The sequence below is a fragment of the Lottia gigantea genome (assembly GCF_000327385.1).
Source record: "Lottia gigantea unplaced genomic scaffold LOTGIsca_5, whole genome shotgun sequence".
Lineage (NCBI taxonomy): Eukaryota > Metazoa > Mollusca > Gastropoda > Lottiidae > Lottia > Lottia gigantea.
In genome coordinates, this window is record NW_008709715.1 from 3,775,084 (window position 1) to 3,791,276 (window position 16,193).

At 32.6% G+C, this 16,193-nt stretch overlaps 2 protein-coding genes across 2 annotated transcripts; one reads left to right on the plus strand and one right to left on the minus strand.

Annotated features, from left to right (window-relative positions):
• Nucleotides 1–532: 532 nt before the first annotated feature.
• On the minus strand, nucleotides 533–3,690 carry LOTGIDRAFT_106069 (hypothetical protein; the record flags this gene model as incomplete). The annotated part of the gene is made up of 8 exons (XM_009062008.1): nucleotides 533–605; nucleotides 637–726; nucleotides 1,469–1,558; nucleotides 2,605–2,694; nucleotides 2,855–2,944; nucleotides 3,005–3,094; nucleotides 3,155–3,244; nucleotides 3,554–3,690. 8 exons carry the CDS (start codon nucleotides 3,688–3,690, stop codon nucleotides 533–535), a joined length of 750 nt encoding a protein of 249 aa, XP_009060256.1.
• A 5,698-nt stretch (nucleotides 3,691–9,388) lies between these two features.
• LOTGIDRAFT_58934 (hypothetical protein) lies at nucleotides 9,389–9,790 on the plus strand (the record flags this gene model as incomplete). The annotated part of the gene is made up of 1 exon (XM_009061683.1): nucleotides 9,389–9,790. A coding segment is annotated over one exon (402 nt), but the record flags the coding sequence as incomplete, so codon positions are not given.
• Between the last annotated feature and the right edge of the window lie 6,403 nt (nucleotides 9,791–16,193).

Consider the following 16,193-nt stretch of genomic DNA (forward strand, 5'->3'; position numbering starts at 1 on the left):
GATTTGTTCCGCGCTTGTATATCTAAGACGGCAAGTTCTTTGAAGTCTATTTTTTTTATCATCGTGTGTTATGTTGCCTTTAATATCCCCTTGAAAATCATATAACATATGATTTTGATGCTTTTATTCATCAGATATGCTTTGAAACCATTAATGATGAAATTTGAAGTTTCAATTATTCAAAAATAAACATAGTCGTGTAATTTTTCAATATTCATATGTAAATTTGAAATAAAACATTTAACATATCACATAATGTACAAGTTTAAAATACGTTATAAGTCAATGTTAAATTTCAAAATACTTTCATGAAAATTACAATCCTTGTCCCACAGTCGAAAATCGAAATGGAGTATTTTTATTCTGGTGTGTTTAAAAAAAACAAACACTTTTGTTTTTGCTGACTGCAAGGACTTTTGCAGTCTCCGTAACAAAGATAATACAAAAACTAAATAAGTATATACAGATATAATGAGTGGTCTATATCTACATTATGTAATGGTGTCTATAGATATAGTAGAGTGGTCTATATCTACAGTAGGTGATGATAAGTAACTATCGATGTAGTAGAGTGGTCTATATCTACAGTAGGTGATGGTAAGTAACTATATATACAGTAGAGTGATCTATATCTACAGTAGGTGATGATAAGTAACTATCGATGTAGTAGAGTGGTCTATATCTACAGTAGGTGATGGTAAGTAACTATAGATACAGTAGAGTGGTCTATATCTACAGTAGATGACGGCTAGTAACTATAGATACAATGGAGTGGTCTATATCTGCAGTAGATGACGGCTAGTAACTATAGATACAATAGAGTGGTCTATATCTACAGTAGATGACGGCTAGTAACTATAGATACAATAGAGTTTTCTATATCTACAGTTGGTGATGGTAAGTAACTATAGATATAGTGGAGTGGTCTATATCTACAGTAGATGACGGCTAGTAACTATAGATACAATGGAGTTGTCTATATCTACAGTAGATGGTGATAAGTAACTATAGATACAATAGAGTGGTCTATATCTACAGTAGATGACGGCTAGTAACTATATATATAATAGAGTGGTCTATATCTACAGTAGATGGAGGTAAGTAACTTTAAATACAATGGAGTTGTCTATATCTACAGTAGATGGTGATAAGTAATTATAGATACAATAGAGTGGTCTATATCTACAGTAGATGACGGCTAGTAACTATAAAGTGATCTATATATACAGTAGATGACGGCTAGTAACTATATATATAATAGAGTGGTCTACATCTACAGTAGATGGAGGTAAGTAACTTTAGATACAATGGAGTGGTCTATATCTACATTAGATGGTGATAAGTAACTATAGATACAATAGAGTGGTCTATATATACAGTTGATGACGGCTAGTAACTATAAAGTGATCTATATCTACAGAAGATGACGGCTAGTAACTATAGATATAATAGAGTGGTCTATATCTACAGTAGATAGTGGTAAGTAACTATAGATACAATAGAGTGGTCTATATCTACAGTAGATGGTGGCAAGTAACTATAAATAAAATAGAGTTGGCTATATCTACAGTAGATGACGGCTAGTAATTATAGATATGATAGAGTGGTCCATATATACAGTAGATGGAGATAAGTAACTTTAGATACAATGGAGTGGTCTATATCTACAGTAGATGGTGATAAGTAACTATAGATATAATAGAGTGGTCTATATACAGTTGATGACGGCTAGTAACTATAAAGTGATCTATATCTACAGAAGATGACGGCTAGTAACTATAGATATAATAGAGTGGTCTATATCTACAGTAGATAGTGGTAAGTAACTATAGATACAATAGAGTGGTCTATATCTACAATGGATGACGGTTAGTAACTATAAAGTGATCTATATCTACAGTAGATGACGGCTAGTAACTATAGATATAATAGAGTGGTCTTTATCTACAGTAGGTGATGGTTAGTAACTATAGATATAATAGAGTGATCTATATACAGTAGATGATGGTAAGTAACCATAGATATAAAGAGTGATCTATATCTACAGAAGATGACGGCTAGTAACTATAGATATAATAGAGTGGTCTATATCTACAGTAGATAGTGGTAAGTAACTATAGATACAATAGAGTGGTCTATATCTACAATGGATGACGGTTAGTAACTATAAAGTGATCTATATCTACAGTAGATGACGGCTAGTAACTATAGATATAATAGAGTGGTCTTTATCTACAATAGGTGATGGTTAGTAACTATAGATATAATAGACTGATCTATATCTACAGTAGATGATGGTAAGTAACCATAGATATAAAGAGTGGTCTATATCTACAGTAGATGACGGCTAGTAACTATAAAGTGATCTATATCTACAGTAGATGACGGCTAGTAACTATAGATATAATAGAGTGGTCTACGCCTACAGCAAGTGATAGTAAGTAACTATGGATATAATAGAGTGGTCCATATATACAATAGATGGTGGTAAGTAACTATAAATATGATGGTGATGGTGATTTACTATAGATATAATAGAGTGGTTTATATCTACAATAGTTGGTGGCAAGTAACTATAAATATAATAGAATGATCTATATCTACAGTAGATGATGGTAAGTAATTGTGAATATAATAGAGTGGTCTATATCTACATTAGGTGGTGGCAAGTAGCTATAAATATAATAGAGTGATCTACATCTACAGTAGGTGATGGTAAGTAACTATAGATATAATAGAGTGGTCTATATCTACAGTAGATGATGATAAGTAATTATAAATATAATAGAGTGGTCTATATCTACAGTAGGTGGTGGCAAGTAGCTATAAATATAATAGAGTGATCTACATCTACAGTAGGTGATGGTAAGTAACTATAGATATAATAGAGTGGTCTATATCTACAGTAGATGATGGTAAGTAATTATAAATATAATAGAGTGGTCTATATCTACAGTAGGTGGTAGCAAGTAGCTATAAATATAATAGAGTGATCTACATCTACAGTAGGTAATGGTAAGTAACTATAGATATAATAGAGTGGTCTATCTCTACAGTAGGTGATGGTAAGTAATTATAAATATAATAGAGTGGTCTATCTCTACAGTAGGTGATGGTAAGTAACTATAGATATAAAAGAGTTGTCTATATCTACAGTAGATGATGGTAAGTAACTATAGATATAATAGAGTGGTCTATATCTACAGTAGGTGATGGCAAGTATCTATAGATATAATAGAGTGGTCTATATCTACAGTAGGTGATGATAAGTATCTACAGATATTGTAGAGTGGTCTATATCTACAGTAGGTGATGATAAGTTACTACAGATATTGTAGAGTGGTCTATATCTGTAGTAGATGACGGCTAGTAACTATAGATATAATAGAGTGGTCTATATCTACAGTAGATGATGGTAAGTAACCATAGATATAAAGAGTGGTCTATATCTACAGTAGATGGTGGCAAGTAACTATAAATAAAATAGAGTTGGCTATATCTACAGTAGATGACGGCTAGTAATTATAGATATAATAGAGTGGTCCATATATACAGTAGATGGTGGTAAGTAACTATAGATACAATAGTGTGGTCTATATCTACAGTAGATGATGGTAAGTCGCTATAACGAAGTGTTATTTGAGGGTAAAAGTCGACTATCGGACTATGATCTACAGTAAGTGACAACATATAACGAATGGTCTATTGTGGTCTAGATGTAAAGATGTAGTAGAGAGTTTATTGAGTTAATTAATGTAAATAATGAGATTTGTAAAGTAGTTATAACGTTGTTTTTTCACCTAAAGACGATACCTATTTACTTGGACAAAAAAATGACTGAATAAAATATCTTTCCAACACTTAGTTAACCCCATTTTACCAAATATTTATTGTAAATTTTATTTACATTAATTATCCAACACAGCCTTTGTGAAGAAACTCAAAAAGACATAGGCATCTGTCCACAAAGATGAAAGAAATAATATTGGCTCGTTGCCAAAATGTTATCATAAGTATGATTTGATGTCCTTAGCAAACGCCTTTTAACCTACCAAATGTATGATATTTTAATATGTTTTACATATTTGTCGTATAGTTTCTGTGGGTCTGTAAGAAAATAGAAATATCAAGCGTTCTCTGAATTTAAAATTCGTATTTGTCAGTTGAGTTTTTCTATCCACTCTTTTTCCTTTGATTTACAACTGTGCTTAATACATTGGCCTGAACATCAAAGGCGGCCTCCGGCAAACATGTGTAATTTATAAGGGCAGAGGTATTGTCAAAAATAACTTTAAAGTTTATCAAATTATTTCACGAAATCGTCAAATTTTTATATGCTTAAATAAGTGCCATAATTGGGATCACAAGGGAAAGTTATTCATGTTTGTTTACATTACATCAAAACATAAGTTAATTGTACTGATATGTAATTAACCGAGGCGGTAATATCAAAGGCTTGAAATTCTCCCAACCGAGTGTTGCTATCGGAAGCTATAAAGAGTTACAAAGTAGGTTAAAGGTAACCGTGTAGAAATATTTAATATTTAAATGCTTTACCATGCAATAATGTACATTGACATGTTTTTTGGAATCTCGTAGATTTTATGTGGGTATAATTTTTGTGGGCTTACATGTCATAATCAAAATATATGAGACTTTTCAAGTCTTATTGTACTAGCTGAGGACCCTTTAATAATAGACTGGTCTAGGTGATTTCTCTCAGTGTTGTTTCTAGCTGGAATTTCATTGGTGCGGTCCATCTAAAAGGTATGACGTCACATAGTATGGGGGGATTGTCGGCGGCGGGCATGTGGCTTTGATCTTTATACATTCAAACTTTTCAAATAGTCTCTACTGTGTTTGTTCCTTACAACTCTAATTCTGGATAGAGATAGCCTTTGTCTTCGGCCGCAATGCAAAGGTAAGCTCAATCATTTATCTTGTTACGAGGATTGCCATATGTAGATAGCGAGGCGACCCGTCAAAGTGAGTGTTTAGTCAGTACAGTATACAACAAACCCGCGTTCTAACCCAATGGCAATGAAACGGCGTCAGCAACTCAACTAAACAATTTCTACAGTAAATTTGAGGTATTTATTTCATGTGATCATGGATTTCTTCTTGTGGATGAGTATTCTTCTGGATTATACATGTTGCACTAATTGACGGATATTACAAGTTCTAATGGATATATCAGTGATGGCCTTTTAATGTTTATTTTTGACGGAATTCCTACCCTTTCAAGTGTAAAGGCCATCCAACGGTGTGAGAGACATTTCTTAAAGTTCAGAAGTTATTCTTCAAGTGTATGGATTATTATCGGGAATATAACAGGACTTGGCTTCTATCGTTCACACAAATTTCTTACGTTGTTTTAGAAAGTAATATTCTGTTATGTGTACGTTACATAGGGGTAAGTGTAAATAGTTGTAACGTGTGTGGTATATTGGGTTTTTGGCCTGATTATGTTACCCCATGTATATTGTGACTGGTGCATATGACATCGTAAATTGTCCTTTCTAATTAGGTTTGTTGATTTACTACAGGTCCCAATCAGTGGTTTAATTATATGGAGTAACATCCGATAATTTTGAGAATCCATAGTAAGATAATTATTTTGATAATTAGAAATATTTTTAGAAACAATTTTTCTTCCATTCTGAAATTGATATGCGAGTAAGATTGGCGTTTGATGTTCCCTTTTTTCTAATTGATCATAGTAAATTGTCTATATGGAGCAGCAGTTGTTTATAGCATAACAGAAGGTAATATTTTATTCGCGATATTGATAGTGTAGTAGTGTAGTTGAATATTCCTTAATAAACGCCCAGCTGACGTGTTTTCGTTATCTGGTCGTATCGGATATCAAAGGAATAAGTGAAAAATGGTAATTGTCTTTGATCTTTTCGTAAAAAATGTTATGATTTGGTGATCTAGTTAAAGTGTTGCCCACAGCGCCACCATTTGTAAAAGAGTAATGGCGGCGGCTTCTGATGTATTTTGAGGTGAAAATGAACGAGTTGTATCACCGACCCGTATTAAGATATATTGTCCAACATTGTGTAAATCGTTCTTTTTGTCACGTTTATGCTACAATATGTATATCTTTTGATGCAAAGCTCATGCATTATCCAGATAACAAAGATAACCTATTTCAAGCAGTCCAAATATATCAGGGCAAATATGTTATTTTAGTCCGTTCGTTTGTCTTGTAAATTGCACTGGTTTCGTGATATATACTTAAAAAAGAAAGAACATTTAGGTCAGTTTTTACGTTTCTTGATTGTGTTTAGTCTGCAGGTCTGATTAGGTTGCAGTTATTAACTGGTCAGCAGGAGACAAATGGAGATGGACAGTTGAGGCCATTATGTTAATTGTTGGATTATGTAATATTTGTCCAGTGAAATAATCTAACTAATGTTGCCAAATTTACTTAACATGGTTCAGACGGACAGTGTAGTGGTCAGAACATGAAGTGGTCAAGAAAGTATACATTGGTCAGTGTAGTGGACCATGGGAAAGAATGCAAGTCCTGTTTGGTATTTAGTTATTTTTTCTAGTGAATACCCCAAAGGGAGTGTTAAAGAATGTCCATTTTTGCTGAGTTACACATGTGCCCTCCACTCTTTTAGCTGAATAAATTAAATTCACTGAATCGGGTTTCACTTGATGGTTAGATGAACAAAAGGGGGTTTCATGTTACACAATGCTGTATCTAAAATCTATGTTTCTATCAGCTACCCAGATCAAACTCTGGACTAGATGTTTTTTCTTCAGTATTTTTCACATGTTGAAATAATCAGGTTAAATCTAAAAAAAGACTAAAGGTTGTTGTTAGGTTTATAGATATGTTACAGACACACTTTGTTATACACCCATATTGCTCATGGCTAACTTGTACTCCTAACAAAATTTAGACTAAAACTTTTTGTGTAGGCCTACCCAATGTCAAAGGGAAAAGATCAAACTAAAATCAAAAGATTTGCGTTGGCTGCAAGCTTTTGTGTTTCATCAATTTTCATGGTACAACCCAACTACATACTATTAGAAACACTAATAAACACAGAAAAAAATTGATAGCTCTTTTTTAGAGAAGAATAAAGCAAGTCAAAGAAAGCAAGTTTCTTTTAGTTCAGCATTCATTTCAAATGATATGCCATTACAAAGTATATCAAAGCCAGTGAGATTACAATCAAAAGAGGGCATCAGAGACATAAACAAAAGCTCAATAGAACTGATCTCATGTGATCTGGTGGATCAAAGAAACCAGTTGATATTGAAGGCCTATCAAATAGCACACAACTGAAGGAGATGAGTAGAAAGATCAATTAGTAACAATTACTTTTAGAATTTCAACTTTATCAATAAGTTCTTTGAATAGTAGTTATAGATTTTAATACTTAGCATACCTTTATCAAACAGGAAAGATGTTAAATACATAGAAGTTGTATCGAACTATTCACTGTTTAGTGTTTTTATTGCAACAGTTGAACAATCTATCTTTTATATCAGCCATTACTCTCTTCGATTCCATTCTCTTACGATGAGACAGAAAACTTGTTGAGATGTTTGGGTTTTTCTGTGCGTGAGGTATAAAGAAGAGGTTTCTATTTATTTTAGAATGTTTTATAATGATGAAACTATGATGATATTGATCTATTTTTACCTGACATTTAACACTTGTTATTTTAGCCTACTATTCCTTCAGTGTTAATTTCAATTTCAATTTGTGTCCTGATGCGTTAGCTTGCAATTCTATAAGGATGTTAATATGCTCATTACCTATAACTAAGCATATTAACTTTAGATGAAATATCCTGAGCGCCGTAATATTGGTATTCAAGAACTGACATTAAAGAAGATGGGTACAAAATATGACCTTGAAAACATTTATTACATGGTAGACATATACATACATCAGTATGATTTGATTGTAAATCATCATTGGGCAAAAGTTAAACTAGTAATATTTGTAAAAAATGCATTGTCATCTTGTTCACTCACTTCCATATATTATAATGATATTTTTTGATTCAAATATTTCTTATTTCTCTTGACGCAGTTACTATTTAGGCTGGCTTTAGTTGGTTTTATTGCACCTTGACACAGAATAATATTATTAGCTCTCTATTGTAGATGGGTCATGTAGTTCATTTGTCTCTAAGTTTAGCAGCTCAAATCTTGTAAACACACTTTGGTACACAGGATTCTTTAAATCAGACAACTTTGATAGTTTAAGACTTTAAAGGTTTCTTAGTGTCACATGGGTTCTGATTGAAGCTTGAGACTTCCTTTCCAACATCAAAGACACAAAATCGAGTCTTTTTTTATTTCACCTCACTGAATCTTCTGTCTTGTTTTTTCTTAGTCGGTGTGAATGAGTTCATCAAAGTAACTCTGTGTCACTAAATCTTTTTAAACTGAATTTTTTCCGTCCAGAAAGTTGAGGTGATTTGTAGCTTGAGTTTGTGTTTTAAAATGATTTCTATTGACTTTAGAATAAACTTAGTTTTCTTTCAAATGACTTTTAGTTGAAAGGTAATATTGAATCAGCAGCTCAACTTAGATTCCCTAGTTTCCTGTCGAAGTATTTGTTTTCAGATGTGTTAACATTAATTGCACACTTAAAAAAACACTCCTGATTAAAAAGAAAAGCAGCCACAATAGTTCAAAGGATCCAAAAATAAGTTTTTTTTCCAAAGGAGTAATTTAATGTGTTTTATGAATAAAAGAATGTCTTCAAATGTTTCATGAGATTTGTTGAAAGTCGAACTTAAACTGTTCTGTTATTGCATTGGTTATCATGGATGTGAACTAGCTGACCTCATTGAATGATGATTTTATTATGTTTGTCATTTTTACATCCTTGTGATGTAAACAGATTTTATTTCTTTACTTCACTATTTATCAGTTGTATATCTTCATCTAATATTCGATTATTTTCTTTTATAGATGTAAGAAAATTTGTTTGTGACAATACCATCTTGCGGTCAGAGATTGACCTCACAAATTTGTGAGGATGACCAGCAAGGTGTTTGAATTTCTGAATGACTCGGGTGGTAATAATTTTACGGAATCAGCACCAAGACCACCTGTTCCTGGAGAAGAAAATGAGCTTCAGTCTAACGGAGGCATGTCAACACGAAGTAGTGGCTCACATAAAAGTCAAGTGTCCAGTAAGAGTCAGTCTTCTGGTAAAAGCATTTCGTCAAGTAAAGGTGAAGTAACACATTCACCCGCTGCAACCCCTCGGAAATCTAATCTGGACAAAACAGGAGGATCTTTAAGTTGTTCCACGCAAGGTTTATTTATTGATGATATGGATGCTCCTCTTGGATTTGAACCTGAAGGAAGTGCTGCTAATTCACCTCCCTTTACTGAGAATGGTACACCTCCCCATTTAAAATGGGCTGAAACATTACACCATCTGTTAAGTGATAGTGATGGTGTGGAGTTATTTAAGGAATATCTAGATAAGGAAAGTGGCGGATGTCCAGAGGTTGACTTCTGGTTCGCATGTGAAGGATTACGACAAAAGGATGCTCTACAATTACCTAGTGTTATAAAAGTGATTTATAAGAAGTTTGTGAGGCCAGACAAAATAAAATGTATTGATAAACCCACACGGCAGGACATTTCGGACAAAATCAATCGTAAAGAACAAGACAGCACCATTTTCGATACTGCCCAGGCAGAAGTGGAGGTGTACATGAAAAATGTGACCTATCCTGCATTTTTAAATTCAGATTTTTATGTGCAATATGTACAGAACTACGGCGATAGTCCAAAATCAAGCCGTTCTAGTGGTTCAAATAGTGCTAGGCCAGTGTCCCAGACAGGACTTTTACCGGCCCTAATTGAGGACAAAGAACTTGAAAGTAGCCAATTGGGTTCTAATGTGGGATCTAGTGCTTTGAATAAATCCCATGGTCATAATTTCCAACGTCCAGAATTACCTAAACGAACTGAAACTGTTATTGGGTAGGTACATCATTCTTCTTCTCCTCAATCAATTTGTTACTTTTCACATCGGTGTTGACATTTATTTTTACTCTAAATTATGTGTTGCTTTTGTGTTTGCACTTGCCTTAATTTCTAATCACCAATTTTTGATTTAGCTACCGCAATCAGTATTATTCAGTTCTTTCATCTCTCACTTCATCTAGGTGTTCCCGTTATACCTCACGAATGTCAAGTTCTTCATATCCAGCCCATGTTTCCTATGCCCCTGTATCTACTGTGGATAGCGAATTACAGAGTTTGTCAAGTGATGCCTTAACAGATGACACTATCTCCTTAACAGATAGTTCAGTGTAAGTATCTCCTCTTGCACTTCATAAATTTAAAGGGATACACCATGCCAAATGTTCAAATATTAAAATTTTCAACTACCGGTATTCAAAGTCTCCTACTCTTGTGGAGAGTCTGGAGGTGTTGAATGCTGACACTGGGCCAGCACTGGCTGTGGCATCATAATTTTTCTTACCTTGAGGAAGATTCAGCACCTTATCTCAAACAGACTTGCAGTCATCGTTAACACCTTAGGGGTTCAATCCAGATCCATTGCACTATGTACAAAATGACCTTCATTGCATAATGTGGTCCATTATCCTGACTTGAAGCTGAATATTTTCATTCTTTCTCTAAAACTCAAATGTGGAATTGTCATTTAATTGTACACAGTTGAACCATAGCATGGTGTATCCTTTTAAACATTCATGGGATGTCATCAAACACAACTTTCTTATGCATTATTTATTTTTAATGTGCACATTGCTTTGTACTAAAACTAAACAATTAAACTGGTTTTGTCTAGCAATCTCTACTGTGTGGAACTTAGTATTGAAGTTCTCCTTATGAATTCATTAACATTGTATATTAGGAAACTTTTTAAAAAAAAAAAAAATAATGAACATCTGTTTGCTGCAGGTGAAAAAGGATCAGATTTTCTTCTAATTATCTAACAATGTTAAACCATAATATAAGCTTAAATGATGCTAAACTTGTTGATAAGTATGAAATTGAACTTTCCAAAAAAAAATCTGACTTGAGATGGAATAATATTTTCAGATAAGTAAAAGTCAGTTAAATAACATAATACTCTGGCCTGAAATTTGGGGGTGTCCATAATGTTAAAATATCATTGTCAAATTAACCATTCATGTTAAAATATTCTATATAAAACATAAAACATAAAAACCCTCTTTGATGTATATATTCTATAATAATGTATTATTATAAAAAAGAATTATATATGTAAAGTATAATTAGGGTGTTGTTCTGATAAGAGTCAATATATATCATGTAGTACAACAAAAATCATCAAAGCAATGATCCAACATTGTAATTAAAAAATAATTTGTTAGATGTTCACTTATTCAAAACTTTTTTATAAGGGTTTTTCTTTTGTTATATTTGACATTGAGATGCAGATGACATTCCTTTCTGTGCAGTTTTTGGCTTCTGTTACTTAAATACAATGATTTCAATGCAAGTGTTTCTCAATTGGCATAATAAAGATAAATTTGAAAGGCACATTCAAAGACAAATAGAGCTCAGCCAGTATATATGCTCATGAACAAAGAGCAACAAAACACATGAGGCAAAACAAGGTTATTCTGTTGAATTTGTTATCTACCTGAATTTTATTTATTAATTCAGAAATTTTACCAACTTTATTTAAACTGTGCATATAAATGATTGTTGACCTCTGCTAGACTTGACAGGCAAAAATACCACATGAATAGCCAGTGTTTAATAGAGTTTTGTCTAGGCCTTGTGGTATGTTATCATTACTTTACATCAAGTCAAATTATACCATGTCTCTGTCTGTAGACTACATAAAATAATGATAATTTCCAGACTGTCTATCATTTCATAATAAAAGATTAATATAATACTATTATTTCAAATCTCTAATGAAACATCAAAAAGTAAAGGAGTGGAAACTAGAGATATTTTATCTCCAATGACAATTGAAGTCACCAGACTTTTATTGTCCTCAGTCATGGAATTTGGACTTGATATTAAGATTAAATTATAAATATAACTTATTATCATTGCTATAAGATCTGAAACCTTGAGTGAATGGTGTTTTGAAAGCAAAAGCATGCCTTGTCATGTACCATTAATGTATTGAGCTGTAATTTCCTTTTGTCCCATTCACTCAATTAAATAATTTTAAGGTGAAGATCATGAACTTGTGGTAGAAATAGTTGTCAAGATAAATGATAATTTTAAACTATATCACATCTTGACTAATGCATTTTATGTCTAGGTCATCAGAGAGGTCAGTTTGTGTACCTGTTTTACCCCTATTTCCATTAATAGTCTCCTTTCTAATTGACCACTCTGACCAATTAGTAAAATATTTAAGGTTAAAAAAGTGAAACTATTTTGGAAAGTTCAAGCACTAGGTTACCTTTGCGAGATAGCGTTGTAAAGTCACAGGTGACATGAAAAATGTTATAATATTTTTCTAGTAATGTTAAAGGTATAAAATCTAATAGAGAAGTATAAAAGAAAGATGAACTATTTTATCACCTCCAACATCAAAAAAACCTATTTTATTATAAAACACCATAAACAATAAGCTGTTTTGATGGACACTTTATTGAGACCTAGTTTGGTGAGATGAAAGAAACATTTATTTGAAGTATTGTTTAGAGTTTTTCAGTCCTATAGCATAGCTGTTTACTTAGGAGACCTCAATCTATTGTAGCCTTTATCGCCTTTTAACACCAGTTGGTTTGACTGGGTTGGTTCTGGTTGAGCGAGTGACAATTGGTGTGTGACAGGAAGGCTCCAAGTTTTACTTATATATACCACTTTGATCAGTGAAGTAAGGAGACTGTGATCTAAACATAGATTAAATCAAATTAGCCCCAGGTCATATTTTAAGATGAAAGTTAATGTCAATATTAAATTCTTTCACTTTCATGAAAATAAATTAAGAGAAATCACTCATTTTGCAAGCCATCAAATTTTAATTGCAGTAGACACAGCTTCGAATTTTATCCATTAAACTATTATTAATATTATGTTCAACAAATATTTCATTGTTAGAATAATGCCAAGTACATCAGTTATTAAGCGATATTGAAATTTTGGTTTGTTCAAATTGTGGTAAATTTTTTTCAAAAAATAAAAGCAGACAAAATAAAACTGATTGAAATCCTGAAGGAATGTAAGAGATGTAGGTTGTTTTAGATAAAATGAAACAACCTGGACTCTGGTCTCAATTTAACCATTGTTCAACTTTTATCTTATATATAGACCTGGTATGTATACTAACAGTAACACCCAAACACTTTCTTATTTTATAAGCTTTATCTTCAATTTGAACATGGTAGTTTTATTCTTGTTAAACACTTGTAAACAGCAGAGTAAATTTTAGTAGGTAGTAATTAAATTGTACTGAAAACCTATTACTAAGACTTGTGCACATGTGAAAAAGGCATTGTTCAGCCAGCCTTTGATGGTGTACAACTATTATACTGAGTACACTGTACTCTATTCAGTGAGACTTTAGACAGCAGTCAGCCTTATCCAAATGAAAACACTTCAAAGGATTTGTCATACCACCGTGAAGAAATTTATGCACAGTTGATAAAAGGGCCAGGCCACTTATGAAGGGAAGGGGCTTTTATCTAATGACTTTACTTTGCCTTTGATCTTTCTCTCCTTTACCTGTGTGAGCCAATGAAATTGAGTCTAGCCTCCAATTGATTTGAAAGTCAATAGATGCGTATATCTGTATCTGGCTTTCTTCACTACCCCAACATGTTTCAATAGATTGTTTGAATTTCTCCCTACTTTTTTTTTTATTGACCCTAGTAAGAAAGGATTTAGTTTTTTTTTATTAGGGATGATAATTTTGATCTCTTTCTATGATAGTCCTATTATGAAATGGGGTTATCTAGCTGATATTCAATGATATCACATTCCTTTTTGGGTTTAAACAGGTTTTTGGCAATTTTTCCTCTATTGTTAGGTTGACATTGTTTAGTGGAAAATATGAAAGTGTGAGGTTACCATATGTTAAAGTTTAAAATCACAGCTTTTATGGTTTTGTCGTTTCTTGGCCTCGTAAAATAAAATAAAAAGAAGTAACACTGAACATTAACTTGGAAGGGAAACTTTGAAAATGATACATTCCAACTGTTACTTTTAACATATGCCAGACTTTCTTTCAAATGATTACATATGAATGTCTTTGATCCAATTATAATTGTGTTGATTACTAATTAGCTAATTAGATTAATTAATGAGCTCATTAAGAATAGATTGAAATGATTGTAATTATAGAGATGGGTTATCTAGTAGGAGTTGGAAGAGAAGTAGAAAGTCTATGAAAAATCAAGCTCAGGTGAATCGAGAGCCCAGTGCTGGTCTCCATTCGAATATTATACCTGTAAGTATCTATGTTATGTTACCTAGGGAGGACCATTGTTACTTAAAATATTGTATTCCATCATAAATAGATCTGTCCCAAGTATCTGTTTTGAAAAGTGTATGAAGATTTAAAAAATGATTTTATATCTCTGTCTGAAAAGAATGGTCCTTCTTTTATTCAATATTTCCATTGCTAAAACCTAACATTGAAACTGATGATACATGATATAGGAGCTGAAAATGTAGTCATGGATGTAAAACTCAATTTCAAATCGAAAAAAATATAAATTTTCATTTATACACTAATGATAATGTTACAATACTTTACATGTTAATCAAGACACTTTTTTTCTTGTTTTAGCGAACTGAAAGGGCACCAAAAGACAGAAATATTGCAGAAACAGATCCAAAGAAATTTGCAGCTCTGGTTATAGAGAAGTTAAAACGGGTTTATGAAGAACAAGAAATGGGAATGAAAATGGAGGAAAAATTAAAATCTTTAGAGGTATGTTAAAACTAGATTTTATAATTACTATACCATTAAGTTCACATCTATATTTTTTTTCATTTTTTTTTAAAAAGTACTCTCTTTGATGGTAAGATATTTCCCTTTGAAAACTTTTTCAACGAGCCTTTGAGAAAAGTTTTATCATGGTTTGAAAATCTTGTATCAGTCTTGTCTTAGTACAAACAAGTATTTAATGTTTCCTCTGATTCATGGATTAAACTTAAGTTGAATATATCTAGTTTGCCTCGAGTACAAATAATAAACTCATTGCCCCTTTCCATATTAAATTTTTCTTGCATGCGTCTTGAATTCTTCATTCCTTGGGTTGAATTTGTTAAAACCTTTTCCACATTATTAAATTTTTGCTATGAAACACAAAATATTTACTTTTTGCAGGATTCTAAATTAGAAGAAGAAAAACTTTCGTCATCAATGGTTAAAAATACAACCGCTTCATTTAATATACCCTTTATACCTTCCAATTCTGTGATAGAAGATGAAACTGCTGAAAGTATTTTAGATCAACATTGTAGTCGGATATGGGCAAGTTCCAGTCATCATACGCCCAGTGGACATTCACCGCCAAATAAATCTCCAATGTTGGCTCGCAAGAGATTAAATCAATCTTTACCTGCCCCGAACAGTGGTTCTAGTGCTCTTCATTCTCGTAGCTTTACGCATCAACATCGGAAAAGAGACTTTGTGTCCTCTCAATCTTGTGATAGTGGTGTAGGTGAGGAAAAGTTGGGCAAAGAAACACATAAACATATTCATCATCATCATCATCACCATCATCAAGCTCGGACTTCTAAAAATAAAATGGAGAGAGAGGCCCAACATGTGAGTATGTCATGTTGGACTGATGTGATAGGACAAGGTAATCGTAGTGCAGTGAATAAAAAGAAGACTAATAAAGGTGTTAAATCATCAGATAGTAGTAGTTATATCGATAGTGGAATAAGTACTGTTTATGATAAGGAATCATTACCTCCAATGCCTAATTTAATGGATCCTACCAGTTCCAAGTAAGTTCCAATTTTCTTATTTTGATACATGCATGTTTGCGATAAAAGTGAATCAGCATATTATACTGTGCTATATAAGATTGCTTGCATCAGTATTACAAGATAATTTTCAGCACTCAGTAGAATAGAACAGTATGAAATAATCAATATCAATACAGATATTGCTAAGTATTACAAATTGTATTAGATACCTACTACAGACGTATTGTACAGGTTACAAACAAAATGATATTTAGTCTATATCCATATTGGAAGATTTGAAAACC